This window comes from Paramormyrops kingsleyae, chromosome 3, assembly GCF_048594095.1.
Source record: "Paramormyrops kingsleyae isolate MSU_618 chromosome 3, PKINGS_0.4, whole genome shotgun sequence".
Lineage (NCBI taxonomy): Eukaryota > Metazoa > Chordata > Actinopteri > Osteoglossiformes > Mormyridae > Paramormyrops > Paramormyrops kingsleyae.
The window spans coordinates 12,189,349-12,212,302 of NC_132799.1; the positions used below are offsets into that span (position 1 = coordinate 12,189,349).

The 22,954-nt window shown below is 40.6% G+C and overlaps 1 protein-coding gene across 15 annotated transcripts in view; it reads right to left on the bottom strand.

Annotated features, from left to right (window-relative positions):
- Window positions 1–1,064: 1,064 nt before the first annotated feature.
- cpeb3 (cytoplasmic polyadenylation element binding protein 3) overlaps window positions 1,065–22,954 on the bottom strand; it is a 42,852-nt gene continuing 20,962 nt past the window's right edge. For 9 of the 15 annotated variants that reach the window (XM_023824179.2, XM_023824170.2, XM_072709616.1 and 6 more), the window contains 7 exons: window positions 21,334–21,360; window positions 18,078–18,245; window positions 16,770–16,859; window positions 10,222–10,340; window positions 8,956–9,070; window positions 8,682–8,863; window positions 1,065–6,677 (listed from right to left, as the gene is read on the bottom strand). In XM_023824179.2, coding sequence (XP_023679947.1) covers window positions 6,450–6,677; window positions 8,682–8,863; window positions 8,956–9,070; window positions 10,222–10,340; window positions 16,770–16,859; window positions 18,078–18,245; window positions 21,334–21,360 — 929 coding nt within the window. In that variant the 3' untranslated portion in view covers window positions 1,065–6,449. The remainder of the gene's footprint in view (window positions 6,678–8,681; window positions 8,864–8,955; window positions 9,071–10,221; window positions 10,341–16,769; window positions 16,860–18,077; window positions 18,246–21,333; window positions 21,361–22,954) is intronic. The other 6 variants (XM_023824182.2, XM_023824180.2, XM_023824171.2 and 3 more) reach the window with 2 other exon arrangements.

A 22,954-nucleotide genomic window follows, 5' to 3' on the forward strand; every position in this document is an offset into this window, starting at 1 on the left:
ATCTGTCAGACACAAATGACTGGGAAAGATATCTGCATGCACCTTTGCTGTTCTTCGAGATGTCTTTCATACGAAAATATGGCACATTTTGATACAGAGAGGTAAGTAATTTAAGATAGTGGGCTTTTGTTACACTGTCCAAAGTCAGATTGCCATCACAGTATGTGCAGGAGATCGAATGAAGCTAAGGTGCTCCAGGATTTTAAGTTCTCACTGCTTTTTTTTTTGGCAAAAGGCACAAAAGAGTACTTAAGTTATAGTCCATATTGATGTTCCCTGTAGAGGGTTTTGTTTTCAGTGTGAGGTCATCCTACCAACTCATTGTTTTTTTTAGGCTTTAAAAGTAATACAAGGCAGTGGCAGTGGGGGAAGGGGAATGTAAAGTTCAGGACATGCGATTGCACCACATTTGCTGTGGTTGATGCCCTTGTCGATGATGCAATGTGTAGACTTGCTGCAGTAGCTGGTGGTCCCAAAGCAGATTTTAAGAGCTGCTGCCTCAGCTTTTGGCTTGCTCTTAGCGCTATAAACGCTAAATGATTTCTGGCAATGTTCTAAAGCACACCCCCCCCCCCCCAACCACCTCTGAAGAAATGCATTAGCTAACCAAAAACCCACAACAACACTTCTACTGTTCTACTGCAGAGACAAGGGTGTCCTGTGTGTGTGAGAGGAAGGCTACAGAGGAGAGGAGGGACTTATGATCCATGCCAAAGGGACAGAACAACTGATGAGCAGTTGCACGGGTTAAAATTTTGAGCAACTGCTGAAAGAAGCCGATTAGTAGCAGCATTTTCAGAAAGGACATCAATGCAATGCAAAGAAATGGACTCACTTCTAGAATCTCTTGTTCTTCAAACTGCTACAGCAGATGTATTTTAAATTCAGTCTTGTGTAAATGCATACATTATCTAAAATGTCAGCACTCTGCCCTCACCTAAGAAATGATACAATAGGAAAGTGTGTTACCCAGATACAAAAAAACAAAAGGTTAAACTTCAAATTAAAAAGCTAATAGCTGAGAGGAACTGGAGACCATGCAAAAGACGACAAGTATCACAGCATCATACAACTATGTTTAATAAGAGATGCTTATTAGTACAGAAAAGGGGCGAGGGAGAGTCTGAACTACAAACTTGAAGCAGTTTTAAGCAATAGCAGCATTGAGCTCCATGTTTTAATCACAGTTGTACTGCAGCGTCAGACAAGCATAGATCCCATTCAGCAAATTTCAGTCTTCATGATAACCAGCAATCAAACCCAAAATAAATTTAAAAAACCCTTTTTCTTAAAAAGTACATTTAAAAGTAGTGGTTAGTCTAAGAAAACAACTAGTGAGTAGCTTTTTTTTTTTTGTTTGTTTTGTTGGTTTTGTTATTTTTTTAATCATATTCCAGAGATTCAACATGATGCAAAGGTGCACCCAGATACAATGTCTACGCAGCATGGGTGAATAAACACTATCCAAATCTATGGTGACATGACATGTTTATTATAAAGAGGACTTGATGAAAATGGTCACCGTCAGCAACACTTGGCTATTCATCTGACCATAAGAGTTATCCTTTAGGTTTAAGATAGCGTTTTGACAGGGTAAAAAACTTGCTTTGTAAAAACTCAAACACTTAGTGGTAGGAGTCCAACACTGGCCTAGCAACAGGGGAACTGTCAGGTTAGTAATAAATTAACTGAATGACCACCTGTACAAATTCGTAGGAAAAGGCAAGCAAGAAAATTACACTCTCAGATCTGTGGGTTTCCTTTTCATGACGTGCATATTTTGGGGATGTCACAACACTTCATAACAGCATACACCGCCCCCCACCCCCCTGGACGAGTGTTTAGACCGCAAACTTGTGAGTGACTGGATACTAGCAAAACGTGCAAGAGCTTTCAGGACACTTTGCCCCAAGAACAGCCTATCCTTTGGATCACGGAAGATTTGGTGGGAGTCGGTATAGTTAAAATGGAGGGAACTCTTCTTCAATAAGAAAATACTAGCAGACAAATGTTTCCCCTCTACCAAATTATTCAAATCTTAAAAATACATTCATACTTAAATACAATCACACAGATGCAAACTGACATTTTTGTGTCCAGTGGGTATCCGTCCAGGTCTACAGCCTCAACAAGTAAATGCAAAAATATTGAAATTTGCTATTTGGGCCAAATGTTTCCTGAGAATTATTGTGACATCCCCAGTGGCTAGCTAATGTTATTTTCTCCAGCAGATGCAGTAGTACGCGATGTCTTGCTTCCACAATATCACACCATACTGAGTGTTTTCTCCTTTCTATCATCCTTTTATTGCCCAATCGTTTGTTACATCGCCAATAGCTTTACATGACCAGCCATTCATTATTTTTTTTTTGTCTTTTTGATCATAGCCACACTAATGTAAACCACATCAGCGAGTTAATACATAAAGCTTTGCATTTCAAAAATCTAGACACTTTAGTAATATTACAAAGGTTTTCCGCTTCAAAAAAATAAAATAAAATGAACAACGAAAATAAACCTTTAAAGAATTAGCATCATAAAATTAATTTATTCCAAGTAAAAATACAAAATAATATTAATGACATTGACCAGATATGAAAGTCTCCCCCAGAAATAACTATATTAATGGTTGAGAAATAAGTGTGTAAAGAAAATACGAAATAAAAATGAAAAATATGTAAATATGTTTTAATCATTTTCTTTTTTAGCAAAAATCTCTAAAAATAATGAAAAATTTCTCAGTACAAAGGCTACATTACTACTGGAAGGTACTAAGCACGTAGAGTAGGTAAATACACAGTAGAAAATGATCTTAGTGAATCACAATGCTTGCAATGAAAATAAATTTGCAATAAAGATTTATGCCTCTTTTTCTTGTTTTTTCTTTTTTACAAACAGTACAAACAGTATTGCACATTACAACAAAGAATCAAGGTTTGTTAGCCTTAAAAACAAGAAAGAAAAGAAAAAAATGGGACTAATTCAAGTCTTCAGTGAGTAAAGGCCACACCTGACCTCATACATCTTGGGGCTTTCGATCAAGTTACAGCTGAAACACTTTGTATATCAGTTTTTAAAATAACATTCTTTTCTTCCCCACCTTCTTTTTAAGGACCCTCAAAACATCAAGTCAACAAATAAGGGTACATTGTTTTACAAAACAAAAGGGAGGACACACTTTTAGGAAACAAAGTTCTCTTAAAAAAATAACGAACAGAAGATATCTTTCACAATTCTAGTCGGCATAATAAATGATCAGTTATAAATATACAAAACAAGGGAAGTATCTTCAATTATCTTTCTCAGCACCAAATGGAGATTTTTACTTTCATGAAAAAGTTCTTTTTTTCCTTGGAACTCAGTATTTTCTTCAGAGCTCCAAGATGTCACTAACGATACATTGGGGGGAAAATCTCTCTCTCGTTCACTTCTCATTCTGTCCTTTTTAATGGATCTCTGATGTCACAGAAGGGAGACAGGAAGGGAATTTCTTTCTGCAAATCGCATTCCTCTGTAATAAGGTAGACTCTGTACTTCGGCTAACTACAATTTTATATTAAAGTTATAAAGCTCTAACTCCTTCAGTTTTTCCAAAAATAAAAAATAAAAAGCAAATAAGCATGACAAAAATAAAATTAACCATCTGTTAAATCATTTTCTCACTGAATTAAATTAATATATATATATATATATATTTATCTGAATAAACTTACTTAGAAAATATCAATTTCTCTCCTATATTTCAAAATTGAGGTATTGCAAAAGATCATGTCAGTCAGAAAGCACGCTTTTAAAAATAAAAATAAAAAAAACAAAACACAAAAAATAGCTGACTGCTGAAAACTGTTTGGATACAAAGAGAAGTGCACGACAAGTGTCTTTTACGGAGATTGAACAAACAGAAAATTCCTGGGCTGAGAGAGAAAAAAGGCCCAGAATTCACTTTCAGAGGGACACTAATCATTATTAGCCTTTACGGTTTCTTTTCTCTAAACCAGAACAGAAACCCCGTTTAATTTTTTTGCAAAAACGAAGTAGTTCAACCAAACACTTGCAACAAAGGAATAAAAAATAAAAATAAAGAAGGGACGAGCACTGGACTGGACAATCACGACACACAGAAAAAGGATACGACGCGTACATCTAACTGCGGAGTTGTAGCAACCTGTCGGATTGTCCACAGAACTGCTAAAAACCAGTGTAACTAACTCTTTCCACCCCCAGAGGGTCCCTAACCCTAACCCAATCTTCCCGTCTTGTCCTAAACAACCTAGGTTCAGCAGCCAATGTGTTTCTTCTTTCTAATACCCTGCACTCCCAATAACCCACCCCGTTGTCATGTACCCCAACCTTCTCAAAGAAAAGGGTTGGTGGGGGGGGGAGGTGGGAGGGGTCCACCATTTTAGCAGGTCATAATTGTACTTCAAGCTTTGCAGGAAAATCAGGGTTGAAACCAGCATACACACAAAGTTCTGACAACGATGGATCCCAATGTTCTCAAAGTCAAGTTGTGCGAACATTATGTGCTGGTTAGCAAGGAAACAGAGTAAAGATCACAACTCTGCTCCAGACAGTTCTTAAGCATATATATTAATTTTTTTTCTCTTATATTCATCATTGCTGTCATCATCATCATCATCATCATCATCAATGGTCTTTCCTCCAATGATTTCTTAAAAAAAAAATAAAAAATAAAAAAATGTGCCTAGCTCATCAGATAGCATGGGGTCTAACAGACCAGTAAGCATGAGGCCTGACAGACCAGACAAGCTTTCGTCACGGTAGTGTGTTGGTGGTTTAAGTATTATCACATGAGCTCTTTGGTCTTCGTAGACAAAATCTTAAGCGATGTCAATGGTACAGACAGCTGATTCGTGTTTCTCAGACTCGAGCTCATTTTCTTTTTACCGAGTGAGAGTGTGTTTATGCATGTGTGCTTGCTTGAGTGTCTGTGTGTGTCCCCGATGTGAGTACACTGGTTATGAAGTTTCACAGGACTTCTATGTCATACATCAACAACAGTTAAAGCGAATCACAGTTCTAGGCATACTCAGACCTAACTATATACTGTATAAAATTGCACAATTATATATGAACAATCACTGCAAAAGTACTTCACCTATCAGATTTTTTTTTTTAAGGATATCCTACATCTAATAGATTCATAAATTATTGAGGCTGCTCTCCGGTAATGATAATCTCTGTACTAGAGGAGTCCAGCAAACACCCCGATGGTAGTCAGCCAAATTTTATAGGTTCACTGGATTACCTTACTAGTTCTCCACATTGTGTCAAGTTCTCGTCGTAGTCACGCGCACACTAGTGTGCGTCAGTGTGTGCGTGTGCACAAGCGTCCCCGTGTGTGACTCATCTCTGTGGTGTGGGTAGAATAGAATAAATGGTGTGTTTTTGAAATTCTATTGCATGCAGAAAGTTGATTGAAATAAAACATACAGTCAGGAACCGCTATTCCCATCTCTGGTTCCCTGTTTACATCCCCAAACACCCATTTCTACCCCCCCCCCTCCCCCGTGGTGTTTTCAGGTGCCCCTTTCATGCTATCCTGTCACTGTCAGCAGCATGTGTTGTCTGTAATTTGCCCCCCCTCCCCCAGACACCCTAGCCTGAAAGTACTATGGTATAAGTAAATACCATGGATTTAGCAGCAAAAGCTATTGCAGCATTACATTTACATAACACTAAAATAATAATCATAGTAATAATAAATCGACCTAACCAAACAAATTAAAAGCAAACAAAATTTGATTGAGCTTATGAGGTATTAATATTTTTTAAATAAAATCGGAGAGGGAATATAGATGTGTTTTTCTAATCTGGGCGTTTTTGACCCACACTACTGATTACTGAATAATTGTTTAATTTGCTACATTGTATGCCACCTATTTTGTTATTCTTTTAAATTTATGAGTTTTAATTTACCTTTGGTAATTTATTTTTTACTAGGGGCAATATACTACAACTTCTGAAAATAAGTGCATGCTACAGTCACATAAATTATCTATATATGTATATAGACTCATATAAAAGAAAAAATATATTATTTATATATGTATATATAGTCTCATTTCGGCTGCAGCCTGATGGTGGCCTATGGGGTAAACAAATCCACAGAACAAAGGGAGCTGAAAAATCATTTCTGGTTCTAAGCTGGACAAATGTGTCGGATGTGTCATTTGTGTGTGTTTTTTTTCCTTTTATGCCAGAGTGCAAATATGTACAAAAACTTTATAATTGTAGTTACCCCCTCAGAGTATAGTAGACAATGAGCTCATAATACATTACAAAAAAAACCCATGGTTTGTAATTATTGTTAGCGTGGGGGTTGATGGGAGGGGGTACAGCGCTGTCCGGGGGGGCGGGGGGGTAGTGGGGTTGCGGGTGGTGCTGGCGGGGTGTCTCTGGAGGAGGAGTCGGGCTACTCTGACTTCTCAGCTCCAACGGAAGGACACATGACGTGGACGGTCACCCCCTTCTTTGACCAGCGGCTTGTGGAACTCACGCCCGGCCCGGGAGTGGATGCTGGCCCAGCAGTACTCACAGTAGTACTGCAGGCATGTGACGTTGGCACAGAAGAATGGGGCGAATTTTCCCCCGCAGCGGGCCCCCTGACACTCGTCACACATCTGGTCGTCCAACACGTAGGGTTTCACCTCCACCTTTCGACGGAAAAGGCAGAGAATAAAGTCAGTATCTCACCCGGAATGTCTACCCAATTTCTCTTTAGCAAAAGTCCAACACTAACATTAGTACATAGCATGGACTGCAGAACACATCTGAATGGGGGGGGGGGGCATCGTTTCAAGGAAACAGGTGTACAGTTATGTAGACGCATATCTGTACAGTTCTGACTTATTAGTAAAAGGTTTTATTAGTGTGCATTCGGTAATTTTTTCGTGATTGTTCATCGCTGCATTCTGAATGATGCATGGGCATCCCCTTCCTGCCCCCCCGGTCTGTGGTCCATGGGACACAGCAGGAAAAACAAGCTCCGTTTACACAAACTGTCTAGAATGTGTTGACTGCTAGATCACAATACAAGGCAATAATTATAAAAAAAAGCCTTTGGGTAGATTAACAGGATAGCAGGAAAACAGACATGCAAATGAATGTGTTTGACACTCATATTACCACCACCTACCGCTCTAAACTCACATTTTTTCACAAATTACTTTCACCAAAATTGAGCCCATATGCGAGTCATTTGTCTGCTGGTGAACCCTCGCAGAAAATACACTGCCCCTGATTTTATGATTTTAAAGTACACGGACTTGAAAAGGGGAGATGCGACACTTCTTTTTACAGAAACCACACATTCTAAAGAGAAAACTGTTCTGAGAAGGAATATTTAAATCTTTAATATTTCATTCTTTAAAGTGTACATGAAAACATACATAATAAAAAACCTTAAATCATAATTAAGCATCTTACAAAGTGCAACTGATATTGTTTTAACAGCCGAAACTACCCGATTTATAATACAAACAGCAATGCAGCCTCAGGTAACATTTAATTTACAACCCAAATTATTATTTTTTTTTACATCAATTTTGTTATAATTTATGACAAAGTCATTGGTAGGCCACAAAGATGGAGGCAATGAAGACAATTGAGCATCCCAGGGTGTTGCTTAGCAACATTGTTTTCATCATGCAAATTTGTTTGGAGAGTGGAACCCCGTGTCACAGCTCCCCAAACAAACGTTATCCATTTCAAAACTAAATGACCATGTTTAGCAGGCAACATTACTATGCTGCCTTCCTAACCAGGTCAAATTACTGGCTAAAATAAAGACACAGAGGCAAACTGCTCCATTCTGATGACAGCCCTGAGGAAGTGTGCACAATTTAGCCTCTGCAGATTTTGACCTCTCTGGCAGACTACCAGTCTTGGTTGGTCATGATCTGGTACATATAGAGGCTGCAGACCAAAAATAACTAAGCGTCAGCAGCCAACTCTGGAACACTAGCATGGAAGGACTTCTATAGGAACTAGATGGCCTATAATTATCTTACCAGCACCAGTGACTTCAAATGCTTGTCAGACCTCCAACAGACTACAGCCATGATTATAGAACTAGACCCCCCACTCCAAAAAGACTGTCAAAGTACAGGCTAGGATAAAAGGTTTGATCGAACCCCAGTTCTAGAACTACAGTATAAGGTCATAGAGCGCATCGTCACCCCACCCAGGAAGTAAAAGGAGGACAGACTTCTCTGTAGTCATCTCTAACATATTAATGGTACATTGTTCTTTATCTCTGACCAGTGCTTCCCAAAAGACTAAATAATTCAAAGCAAAACTGATTTTTTTCCCCCCCATTTGATAATTTTGAAAAAGAAAAAAACAACATATGCAATGGAGAATATGCTTTCCTATAGTAAGGCTGACAATACAAGGTGTGAAGGGACTGTCTTGGACGGCGAAAAGGACTTATTGAAGTGACAATCACGTGAAATAACCCTGTAATGTCCCCTACTATGGATACACTTCACAGGCTTGTAAGATAGACAGTATTGTAGAGTTTGCTCAGTTTCAACAGTTTCGAGACTCACTACTGACGTCTGAAAAAGCAAGCTTGGCTTGACTTATGTCCCTGTGCATTTTTCTGTAATACCCGAGCACACTCGGACATCTGGGCATACCGTCAATATGTTACTCACCCGTTTGTCAATGTCATTGTGCTGGAGCTGGACAAATCGGGCGCTGATGGCGGCGATGTAACTCTGCTGATTGGAGAAGGCCACACGTCCAGCCCCCTTAGGGTACTTCAGCTCCGGGTCTGTGTCGATGCCGGCATAGCAGACACCTCCGTATAGGCGATCCATGATCATTGCCAGCTCCACTAGGGTGGTTAAAATGGGTGAGCATTACTACCCCATTCTCACACACACCCCAACATTATTCAATTCCATTCCCCACACTTTTTTCAGTCACCTGCACGAAGGGGCCGGGGGACCCCACCCACAAAGATGGTCTTCCGTGGGTCTAAGGGCTGGGAGCCGTCCATAACGAAGTCACTGTCGCTCAAGTTCCAGGGTCGGATTTGAACCTGGGAAAATGGGGAATGATGCCAACGATGACTTATACAGTAAGACGGCCATTAAGATAAAAATAAACAACTAATCATGTAGGCAGACAGATGAAGAGAAACTACTTAAACTTCTAGAAATGTGTATATATGGTACACAAACATGAAACTTCATTTAAAACAAATTGAAAGTGGGTTTTCATGGCACTTATTTCCTAATCCAAAAATGTGTTACTCTTGTTGTGGTAACACTTAATAATATACTATAATACTACACATAGACACACACACAGTCATGCACCTCATAAAGATGTATCAGTCAACGATGTACCAGACACGGAAGGGTGATCCCATAAAAATATAACAGTTTAAAATTCCTGTCACCTAGTGATATCACAGCCATCGTAACATTGGAGCGTAACACGTTACTCACGTGTTTGTGGTGATGTTGGTGTAAGCAAATTTATTGCACTGCTAGTTGTGGAAAAGTGTAGCATATACTATCATGTAGAGTACAGAATTCTTGATAACGATAAACTTGCTAGTTTATGCATTTACTATACTGTAATTTTTTATCATTTAGGTTATACCATGTAGCCTAGGTGTATAGTAAGCTATACCATCAAGGTTTGTGTAAGTACACTATGACATTCATATAACAATGAAATTGTCTAAGGATGCATTTCTCAGAATGTATCCCCTTGCTTTAACGACACACAACCGTAAAAAGGGACTAAGGTTAAACACTGGACTTGAAAAATGTTTCCTGACTTTCCCTGCAGTGAGCTGAGGGAGTGTTCCCTAATGGTACCATAAACTGCACCACTGTTTGCCCAGTAGAAGGACTGGAACATACAAGAGGCAGAGCAGAGGTTGCTCTTTAATCAGAGTTACTAGGCTGCACTGGGACTTATGACTGGCACTAAAACCTAATTAAACACTTAATAACAGAGTTTGTTAATGGCCCTTCCAACTGTTTGCTAGGCCTGGGATGCACTAGAAAGACCTCAGAGAATGCAGTGCTGTCTAATAAATGATGCTCAGACAGAGGGGCAGAGGAAACAAAGGGAAGATAAAGGTAAAGTTTAGACATGATAATGGGAATAATGTAAGGCAAGACAAGTTCTCTATAAATAAAAGCACAATGAGAAGACAATATGGTCAAAACTCACCGGTTTGTCCTTGATAGTTGGGCTGGACACACACAGGTAGAGCTTGCCGTCTTCCTCGATGCAGGCGTCAATGAGGGCCTGTACAGAAGTCTCTTCTTGGAACAGCAAGAAAGCATAGCCTGGAGGATGAACGAGAAGACTGTCATGGTCTCGAAACCAAGAATACAGAGATAATGAAAATCTACCAGAAGCTCCTGCACTATAATGTACATGCAATTATCCACTGCGGTAGCAAAGACAGTAATTACGCCCACTGTCTTCTAAATAAGCAAATACCTTAACCCTGGAAGGGAGCAAATTACCTCCCCAAAGTAATTAACGGCACGTTAAAAACCACTGCTCCAGTGGGTGAATACAGTGTTTGTAGCAAGTCCTTTTCTGCACCAGTGAGTCTTGCCACACAATAATCAGAAAACCATACAATTTCTTGGTTGGTTAGCTGTGGGAGAGCCTCAGGACCAGCATGCTTTATCAGCACTGTTGTTAGAAACAAGGGTGGGATCATGGGTCAAGACCCATCGAAACAGTAACAACCTAAGGACCATACTTCCCTCCCAGCAGCTTATCAGCACCTTCTCCAGTGCTTCATCCAACACTGCAGACAGGAGGCTTAAGCATTTCATGCTCCATTCTTCTGTGGCTTTTTACCTTTTCACTCTCCTTTGAATTCACATGGTTTTGGCCAATGTCTGTCATGTTATATAATGCATTGAAAAAGCCTGGTTCTTCCTTGAGGGTTTCATATGAAGCTTCTCAGTCCTACAGAATGTCCCAGCAGGGATTCAAACTTGTAATGAGGTCATAAAAAGCCTGAGCACCAGCTAATTTCCCCAGTTCTACACAGGAAACCTATCAGAGGACACATACAGGCATCATTTTCATTAGGTCCCATCTGTTCATGTCCCAGGTAAAATCAATTTCAAATCGTAGACTAACGATGATGCTTTTTTTTCATTCTTCCGGTAATTATGCCAATATATTGTGATCTAACACCTACACATTTATGGGGGAAAAAAGCTGAACTCCCAACATTCTTGTCAACCCCATTGTAAAAGTGAGAACTGTCCAGTGCTGTAGCACTGGAAAGGTATACAGCACCGTTGCTACAGCAGCTCCAGTTGGTCATATTTGCCGGCTATTCATAACTGTAACAGAAGTGTGGGGGATAGGAACACAGAAAAGCAACGTGTCCGCTATGTGAGTTTTCAGGCTCCTGTCGCACCAGTCTGCAGTAGTTGGGAAACAACCCGTTGAAAGCCAATTACAAAAGTATGTCACTGTATGATACAAACACCCAGAGCAGCATGATAACCTCACACTCCCCATTCAATGCATTAACTATACCAATGAGTTGGCAAGTATTCAGTTCCCTATTATGCCGGGAGAATAAAGAATCATCTTAAATCATAGAATAACAATGGGATTGAATGACGATGACGAGATACTGGAGTACAAAGGATATGGAGTCTGAGTGTATTGGTGAGAAGCTTGAGCTGTGAGCCAGTGAATGTGCTGTTTGTTTTGATGCTTTCTATTCAAGGTCTCTAAAATCAATATTCACGCCATTGTCCCTGATTATTATACAATAGTGTGTGCTGCTCTTGTCACAAATCAGCTATGGAGAGCAAAGACCCCCTAATATATAACAAACCAAAAACCACAGTCTCTCAGATTTAAATCTTTCCCTAAAACAGATGTCCAAGACCTGCACTCCCAACTCCAGGGGTCAACTAAGACAACTAACAGATGCATTGGCAACACAGAATCAGTGGAGTCCAAGTGAGCCAACAGCACATGTACCAATAGTAAAAGTCATGCATCAGACATCAGCAGGTCACTTCTGAGGGAAAACTAGGTAAAATATACTTAGGCAGGGTAGTTTCTGACATTTAAGGGAGATTTTTTCCCCCCAAAGCTTTGCAACTATCTAGACATACCTGGCACCTAAAATCACTTGGATTACAATAAATGGCGCTCAGATTCAAGAAATATAAACCATGTATTCAAAATCAAAATTCTTAAGCCTTTATAAAATGTTACTAGAATTACTAGACCATGTATGTTTATTCAAGATAAAAAATAATTTTATAACATCATATAGGGTATCATTGACAGCCTATTGTTAGAAATCAATCACCCGATGAAACGGTTACAGTTAAGAACCGGAAATTAATGTAAAATCAGTCACAAACCTTTGCAATTTTGGTTTAAAATGAAAATCTTGTAGTCTAGTCTCACATAATGCTATCATCTCTAACAGGTCTGTGTCTGTCCTGATACTAATAGTTCCGGTTTCTAATGACTTAAAGCTATCTCATCCTCATCTCTTAGTTAGGAAATACTCTGCTTCTCCAAGCTATGCCTGGTTTGATGATTTGTGATAGGATTCTCTCCCAGAGTTACATTCACACGTTTCAAGTGAAACAATTCATGGTTTTTAAGCAGACTGGATTCCAAATAAGCATAATCCATATACTCACATATTTACATAATTTGTTTATACAATATTATCCATCCATCACCGTAATCGCTTAATCCCAGCTGGGGTCGCAGTGGGGACCGGAGCCTATCCCGGGAACAGGCAGGATGCAATATTATGGTCTAGACCAAATTTCTACTATCCAGTGCAATGTTCGCCAACCTTGCCAAGTCACTACGCACAAATATAATTACAACCTTGGACACCTGCTTACAGACTGCCTATTTAATAAAGTAGTGGTGCTCATTGTGCATCGGGCCACAAGAATTACTTTTCACAGCTAGTTTGTGTTTAGGACGTCTAAAACTCCTTTTCATGGGCAACCCAAAGGTAAACGTCAATGGAAGGGCTACGTACACTGCTAAGTTTAACACCCACGATGTCCAGATACACATAAACCGTCAGCACAGCTGCACCTCAAGGCTTCAAGTGTCCAAAATCCAATAACCGTAGTCAATAAAAGATTTAGCACAGTGCCTATGGCTAATATGTTGGCATTTGTGTGTGGGCATTGGGAATATAGCATTCTTTCATGAAGCTGAACAGCCCACAGGTACAAAGAGAGACCAGCGCAGTGATGCATCAAATCAGGTAACTGAGAACCAAAACACATTTGTTTAAAAAATTACTGGTACCTGCTACTACTTCATCTAGACTGCAGGATGTAGTTGTTAATAATGCATAGTCAGCAGCCACACGTCCAACCACGACATAAAGGCACAAATTGCACACGCAGATAAAAATTGACTTCCTTTTTCCAATAACTGAATAATATAAGCTTGCCTTTGAGTTATTACAATCTCATTCAAACTCATTTCAACCCAGACAGCAGATGACATTAACTTGCAGCTCTTCTCATATCAGAATTTAACTTTTCAATGTCGCTTCATATTCAGATCGCGTCATCTGTGAGCCATCAGGTCAACATCACACAACGCAGACTTTAGTGGGGAGTCAAGAGTTGAAAAAGTGTACACACACACACACAAAACTTTGGTAACACAAATGAAATACCAGCACACTTGACAGAAAAACAAGAACTTGCAACCAAACTGCAACAAGTCAGGACAGTCTTGGTGCTTGTTACAGTCCAACTTAGCTTTGAGGGTATCCGGTATTCCTTCAAATTAATGTAGTTTAATGAGGCTGTAATGTTCTGTAACAATATATAGACACAGTAACAATGCTAAAAACAGATGAAATGTCTTCACTGGGGTTGCGAATTTTGGAGGTCAAGAACGAGCTTCCAGCTGAAATAGATCAGACACAAAGCTCAGAACAGAATTAGCAGCATGCTTTAATGCCACGCTTTTGGCCAGTTTTCAGGGCCTGAACAGGTTACTGGTCATTTTTCCTGGATCAGGTTGTATCATCACAACTGTCCAGACTCACCATATGGGGAAAAGGGGGGAAAGGAGGGAAAAAAAACAGCTATATGCTGTTACCCACCCCCTAACCTTACCAGGTTACTGACACAGATTTATGAACACAACAAAAATATTTTGAAAAAACATTTGCATTCCTCAATTGCTAGAATATACTGTCAAGAACGTAACAGCAACCTTCACAACCTAAAGAAAACAAATGGTTAAGGTTTAACCTGTAAGTAATAGATCAACAAATTAAATTTCTTAACATCCCTTACTATAATATTGAAAGACTAGTCTGCAACCTATTACACTGCAGCTGAAGTCCTAAAACCACTATATGACATTCTATCTATATTTCACCTCATGGATGAGCCTAGGGTTTGGTTGTAATATTGGTGATTTTAGCTACCATAATATTAAAAACTAAATTGTACATATACACGGAACATTCATTTATAAACGCAGGAAGATATCACCTCCCCTTTCCCAAAACAACCACCCAGTCTCTAAACAAATCCTGCAATAAAACATCTACTTACGTGTTACTCCCAAATTCAATTACAGAGTGGAAAACTTTTAAATAGTTCCTGTTCCATACAGCTGCTTGCTCTTAATGTGTGTCATGGAGCTGAATTGGGGCAGGTAGCCCCATAGTGGACCAAAATGTTTGGGGGGGGGGGGAGCTAGCTGATTGCATGAGGCGGTGTGCCCAGAAGATGATCCTAGTCTAAAGAGGGCCTGGGCTGGGACTTGGCCCCCATGCCATCTACAGCACCCACACAGAGTCCCGCTGGGCCCTCCTCCGAGGGACAGAAATAACTAGGAACATTCGGTGCCTTAGCTCCAGCAAATTAGCCAGGAACACACAAGCAACTTGGAGCGCGTTTCTCCAGCGAGCAGCCGGTCGGTGCAAGTCGTGGCTTGGAGTAAAGGCAGATCCCTGGGCTGGGGATACACAGGCATGCAAGCACATGCACAGGGGGCCCAGCCCAGCCTGCCGTCTTAGGGATGATGTATGGGATAGCTGGACCAAACCTCTGAGACCCTCACATGGACACCTACAGCTTACCTTCGTGTATGGTGTATTTCTCTGGATTCACTAAATATATCCTCAAAAAGGTTAGCAAAACATGCACCTTGACGAATGCACACCCAGTACCAAAAGACATAAATCAACACAAAAGCATTCACACCAAGTGACCTCATACAAAACTAAATGTTGCAAATCTGAGAATTGCATTATTTCCAAAATGAGAGAAAGGGCCCAATTAAGACACATTTGGTAGCAGTACTGCTACAGTGCTACGTGCACTGAATTACAGCATATTGTAGCTTCTCCTGTGCCAAGCTAGTAAACCAAATTACATACAGTGCGTTGGGTGTCCTCTCTATAGATTTGTGGGTAACCACACTAGTCACTTGTAAAAGGGTGCCATAGTTTTCTTGGGAGTGTCAAATAAATAACAAAAAAAAAAGACAAGGAACTGGCCAAGTTTCACTCTTAGCCAGATGCAGCATATTACCATCTGCTAGAAGAATCCCAGCTATTTCCCAGTGCCAGTTTTAATAGTTGCTTTATTATGGCGAACTGTGCTGCCGTTTTGAGGGAAAAATGAAACGGCACAAGTACCTGGAAAGGCCAGCAACTGGGTTCACCTGTCTAAGATGAAGAGCCCCCGACACAGGCCTGGGGGGGTCTGAAGTTTCATGGAAGGGGCTGCAGGGCAGCGTGGCACAAATTCAGCAGGCAGACTGGCTTGTTTGCACCAGGTTATTATCGTTACTGACAACAAAAACTAAAAGAATACATTTTCGAAAACTGAAATCAAACTTTATAATACAGCTTCCAATAAACCTTAAAAAGCACTTTCCCTTTACCATTTTTAAATATGCTTTGGCTAAAGTAAAGATTTGTTTATCTTTACCATTAATGCCTGAAACACGATTTGTTTGAGTACATTACTACTTAATGTGTCTGTATATTCATGCAGAATTCTCTAAAGAGAGGACACATACAACAGCTCTACAACTGTCAGTCTCTCTTAAAAATGACTTGAAATGATAACAAAATATAAAACTAAATGGAAATTTAGCTTTAAAATAAAAAAGTAAAAAACTACACTGAAAACTAAGTAAAGCTAAACTGGTTTTCAAATGAAAATTGAAAATATAAAAATAAATCAAAATATCAAAAGAATAACAGCAGTGGTTTGCATATTAATACATGCGTTTATCTTGAGGGTGCTGGTAGGGAAACGCTGAGGTGTGCAGACAATCAAATATCTTTAAAAACACTCCTTGTTAGAGATGAACCATCCTTCTTTCGCTATTTGTGGTCGACGGTAGCTTATTCACCAGAAACATTATCATCAGAAAACACTTGATAAAGCATAAAATGCGATGCATTTTTGTACATCCTGAACAAACAGGTTGCCATGGCAGCAGCCATGACTAAATCCTTCACACGGATGGGTAAATACATGTATGGCATTATGCAGCCATATATCCACTTAGGATATAAATAAAATGCGCCATTCTGCTGGTGCATGCACACACACATGCACGCATGCAGGTATGTAGAGAAAAAGCGCAATGTGTTGTCAACACAGCCTGGTCTAGGCCAGTGCGTGTTTGTGCAGTGTGCTGCATAAACAGCTGGATGAACACTGAAAGGCCTCATTTTTCCAGCAGGTAATTACCTTTGGGTGGGAAGTAGGACTTGCTTTCAGCTTTATGTGGCCAGTCCACCACAAGATGCCCGTAGCGCCGGAAACTGTTGGTGATTTCATCTGCAGAGACAGAAAATAGTACAAGGTCCACTTTATCCACTTAAAAACGATGAGGTCATTGTCTGCGCAATCCTGCTAAGGGCAACCGTCATGGTCAAGAACTATTATTACTCGTTTTATTTAGCGAATGAGTGCAGATTCCTCAATCAGAAACGCTTCTGCATACCAACAGGACAATGAATGCATGGCGTTAACTACAAAAGCAACAGATTTTTGAAGCCACACACTAATGTAGTATTAACTTTACTTAATTACATAAAACATTTCTTCTGAATTAGGTTATCATATTCCTCTTTAATTTAGGATGTCCAAGTCACTGTGCTGCTAAGAGTGGCTAAGACAGAAAAACTGTTTTGGCAGTAGTGTATAATAGACTTTCCACCGCAGACTAAAACGGCAACTACAAAACTCTGGATACACAAAAATCATAATTATATTTCATTAAGTAAAAAAAAAAAATGAACTTTTTAAACCAGACCTCATTAACCGACCACTCTCTAACTGACCGTATTATTTTGTATTTCACATTAGACAACAAAAGCTCTAACAAGTACTCACACCAAGCCATGAGCTATTTGGCTAAACAGATCAAGTATTATTTTCCCTAGTTACCATTCTAAGACTATAACTGCAGTTTGAAATATGAAGGCCTTGATATATTTAGCCTGTCGTTTATGAGATTGTTAGTTTACTTAGAACCTTAGACTTAGAACCAGAGACTAAGATTTCAGGGGATGTGATTAAACCTGTAAAGAATTTTTTATATTATTTTTTAAGTGTAAGCTTCAAGGAAAATAGCCCCCATTCCAGAAGGTACAGCCATCTAGCCCGTAGCACAGTCATTCTGAAATGGTGTGAGGAAACAGTATCATTTGTCTAGTGCTAACAATCCAAGGCCCAGCACTGGTACACAGACTAGGCACTTAACTGTTTTTCTGTGACCTGAGAAAGAAGCAGCAGTTATCGTCAAAAGAAAAGCAATTCTGCAATAGGGCGGGCACCAGATTTTTGAACAATTGATCTGAAATTGGTCTTGAAGAGCCTAAATATAACTAAGGATGGGACATTTTAGGATTATTATTATTTGAATATATGAAATAAACCTGAAGCACTAGATGAGGCGATTTACTATCCTAAATATGAATAAATAGATCACATCCAATGACCCTGGCTGTCAGACAAGCAAGAAAGGAAGAAAAAAAAAACAAACAAGGAGACCTTCATCGATATCAGGAGGCAGGCCACCGACAAAGACCTTCCTGGAGTAACGTTCAATCCTCTCGCCATTCTGGCAGCGTGTGGGAGAGCCCATGCCAGGAGTCAGCGACTGGTCACCGTGTCCTTCGTCCAAGAAGCCATCTTCAAAGGGGAAGAGGGAAGAACGGCCTGGACGGAGGAAAGGAAGGAGAGAAAGACAAGGAAGAAAGATGATCAAATAGAGGAGAGGAGAAAAGAAGGGTGGGGGGGGGGGGGGGGGGGAGTCAGAAAGAAGAAAAAGGGGAAGATTGAGGAAAAGGGTTAGTGAAAAAGGCAGAGACATCATGTTAAATGGCTAAACAAACATGCTAACAAACATGGCCGTAAAGTTCTTTGCACAGGACAATAACCACAATCATTTACGGACAGACGCACAGAAAGCTAATTTTCCAAACATTCTCCACATTCCTCCCCCTCCAGCCCTAACCTATCTGATCCAGGAGCATCTGCGGATGAGACTCAGCTGGGAAAGAAAACAGATATAACCAAGAACACATGGTTCCTATCGCTTTTTTATTAAAAGTATTTGATCTCTACACTGTACAGGACTTCATGCCCATGGGAAATAATCATGTGGTGTCAAAGAGTGGTTTTTGTGGACCCCATCGCTAGCATGGCTGAGAAGCAGTCTACAGGGGCGGGGTCACATAGCACATATTAGCCACGCAAAGAGAGGTAGAGGTTACACCCGGGGTCGAAGGCAGCCCCACATTAGGGGCTTGCTGAACTGTGACTGGGCCCCATTGTATCCCTGTAAGCACACAGCAGCACCAGTGTAAGGAGCTTAGCCTTTTCATACAGTGATTCCATTACAGAAAAGGGATCTAAAAGAAAGGTGTGAACAAGGTGCTGCACTCCTGTAACCAGGAAAACCACCAACACTATAGAGAAGGGGGTGAACAAAATCAAGGATTATGCCTCCTATCGAGGGGAAAATATGTACGCTTAAATGTTCATTTGAAAAGGGACAATCCAAGAAAGGGGAAGAATACTTAATAATCATAGTTGGTTTTCCTGGTTTTACTAACAGAGCTGAACTGAAGCATTTAAAAACGGATACAGTCTCCCTTGAAATATAAAGTCCAAACTCCAAAATTTGCACATCAATTTACATGTGCAAATGCAAAATGGATTCTGCCTGTAGTCATTTTTCAAACGTGTCGAATTCAAGGGATTGAATGGGGACCCTGGGATGTTCGATCGGCTGCGCACAAGACTTCTTAATAAATGATGCTAAGAGCAAGTATGCTACGTAAGAGGGGCAGAATGCACGACTGAGGAGAATTTGACAACATTAACGCTGCCAGAAAATTTGAAAACGCTTAAGGTTTCCTTCCTACAAACAGCCAGTGCTGCTACATTTTAAAAAACATCCTTTTCTCATTTCCTCCCCTAAGGGTTTAAGCACTCATTCCATAATATAGACCTGAACACAAACCCAAAACACACACATTTATATTACAGCTCTTAAGGTGGTATTGTGTGAGTGTATGAAAGATGGTCATAAAAGTCTTCACAGTTCCTCCCACAAACTCAAGGAATCCTGCAGATAGATCAGTTTTGTACAACTCTGAAGGTGCCTCAAAAAAAAGAGGTAAAATAGGCTGTTTTACTCCTGAGCTACAACCCAACACCCAAGGGCTGGAGGAAAATTATTTTAAAAAGTAATCATTTTGACACTGGAATAAACATCAGGCCCATTACATGATGCTTAAATTAGAGAGTAAATGCCTGTTTTCTTCTGGAGTTGGTGTTTGGATGGTACTTTATTTAGACAGTAGAAATGACTATAGACATCCACTACTTAGGTGTCCTACATGGTTTATTTACATTTATGCAGCAGACGCTTTTGTCCAAAATGACATACAAGTGAGGTAAGCTTGAGGTTAAAGAGCATTCACCATCTCAAAGGCCCAGGGGTGATATGATTATGCTGCTGGCCATGGGATTTGATCCCACAATCTTCTGGGCATGGGCACAGTGATACACACATACACATGATGAAGATGTCATTGTACAGACAAACAGAAATAATCAAGTGACTGAATCGGAAAAAAAATGGTTATGTTAATATTTAATTAAGATCAAATTCAAACTCTGATGATTCCTGTTTCACTATATTCAGAGACTTCCTACTGGCCGGCCCAGAAGACAACACTTGCAGTGTTCACCCAGATAATCATGGAAATTTACTCCACCTCAGTTCACTCCATGCACCCGGCCACCTCAGCACATTCTCAAAGCACTGCTGTGCCGTTGCTAAATCGGGGCCTAGCCGTGTTCCCATAATGCCACAAACGCTGTGAGGGTGCCGCAGAGAATGACTGACTGCTTTTACCAGACATCACTGTCCTTAGTCCAATTAGTTTAATGCTCCAAATCAGCAAAAAGCGTCTCGCCATAGGAATCACCCGAGGGGTATATTTACAGAGTTAATGGGCTTTTAAAAAGTTTTAATTAAAAAAAAAAAAAAAAAAAAAAAAGCAAACTAGCACAGGAATGATGCTGTTTTTCCTCCAAGAAAAATTACGGCTCCAGGACGTGTGAGCTGGAGACTGCGCCTGCATATGCCCGGTGACTGCGCCTGCATATGCCCGGTGACTGCGCCTGCATATGCCCGGTGACTGCGCCTGCATATGCCCGGTGACTGCGCCTGCATATGCCCGGTGACTGCGCCTGCATATGCCCGGTGACTGCGCCCAATAGACAACATGGGGCTTTGAGTGTGATGCCTTACCTTCAGTTCCTATCATTCCGCACTGCAAAATAAGGACTCAAAGCAGCGTTCAGTGCTTGTTAGGGAAGCGATACTTAATACTGCTGACCAGTTTCCACTTATCTGTTATTACAAGGTCACCCCTTTATGTCCTTGGAGTTACTGTTTGTGCAAAACTCCTAAAGGCATCCCTCTCGCTGGCAACACACCGATTTAAGAAAAGCGTACCGACGGGAAAAATGCAAGCTGGGTTCCACAAGCAGCACATGCCACCAGTCAGGTGCCGCACTTCTTAATGTACTTTCTTCCAAAGCGTAAAAATTAGAAGCCACGATCCAAATCAGAAACAGGGAAATCCAACCACAATCTAGGATCACAGGAGAAACCCTCACATCCAAAGATTGGCAAGTCTCACAAAGAGCTCCTCATTGTGCTGCTCCCCCACACAGCCACCCACCACTGCCACAAGCAGAAACACAGAGAATGAAAGCCACACTTTACCTCTTCTGCGCCCATAGCTCCTGGCTGCTTGCGAACAGAGAGAGGGGGAGAGAAAGAGAGAGCGAGAGAAAGAGAGAGACCCATGGGTTTCACGGACAAGGAAGCTGACCGGTCGAGCTCACACAGATGCAAAGTAACAGTGAAATGTGTTCAAACAGCAGGCCAAGGGGAAAATGTTTTGTTTGTTTTTCCCCCACCAGAAGAAAAGATCCTTGGAGTGCAGGCATCTTAAAAAGCAGGGAATCAGGTATTCAGGACAGCACAAAAAGCCTCAGCATTATGGCACTTTCTCAGATAATGTTAAAAACATACATACATATATGCATACATTGACGGGCCCAACATTAAAATGCCAACCCATTCAGTAAACATGGGATTAAGCACTGACAGGATGTAAACATATGCTTAGCTCGTTAGGTCTTCAGTCTGCCAAACATGAAGAAAACAATATTTTGATATCTGTAATGTCATCAATATTTATTCCAATAACTACAGGTCAGAACTGGAGAAACATCACAGCTAGGCAGAACTGTGAAAATTTTCAGAAAAAAGCAAGCCCAATTTTGTTACTCCAGACACATTTTAAAATTGGATACAGGTAACCACCTTTGAAGGAACAAACTGAAAAGGAGAAGTAGTGAGCAGATGGTGAAGTGTTTAGGAGGAAAAGTGAGCTCTGGGTATTCATTACAAAATGATCAACATATATTTCTAAATTATCTGATGACAAGCCCTTTGCTAGGAAAGGGCAGAAGAAATTTGCACAGAATATTCTTTCACAATGGGAATAATAAAAATGAACATATTTGGGGGTCTTAATCAAAGAAGTACTTCTCTATCTGTCAATGGCCATGGCAGCATGAAACCACTGTGAAGAAATGGCCAGGTTTATCAAAATGAGCCACCAAGGACACAGTGCACCTACTACACACACACACACACACACACACACACACACACACACACACACACACACACACACACACACACACACACACACACACACACACACACACACACACACACACACACACACACACACACACACACACACACACACACACACACACACACACACACAGCACCTACTACACACACACATTGTTCATTCATGCCAAATTCTGAAGGGGCACCGACTTCTCAGCTAATTTCACTCTGCGTTGGACTGGGTGGGGGGGGGGGGCAGTGGAGATACTCGCCTAGGGAGTCACATCAGCTTGGACCAGTACTGCTGACAAAGGCCAAACTAACAGCCGTGTTTACTAGGGAAGCCTACAGCTTAATTCTTGGAAAAACCAGTCACACTTTATACCAGGGGTAGGCAACTCAGATCCTGCAGTGCTGGAATCCAGCAGGTTTTCTATCCTACCAGATGAGTTCCTATCTGCCTGAGATCAAGTGTGGTTCATCAGAGACTAAGCAGGATGGAAAAACCTGCTGGATACCAGCACTCCAGGATCAGGGTCGCCTACTCCTGTTCTACACAAAATGAGACGTTCAAAATAGTAAAGAACTTAGTAACACTCCCTTAATCCCTTGCCAACTGAGCAACAATAACTCAATGTAACATTTTCAGTATTTAGCAAATCTATTGCAAAGGAACCCATTGTGATGGTCTTCA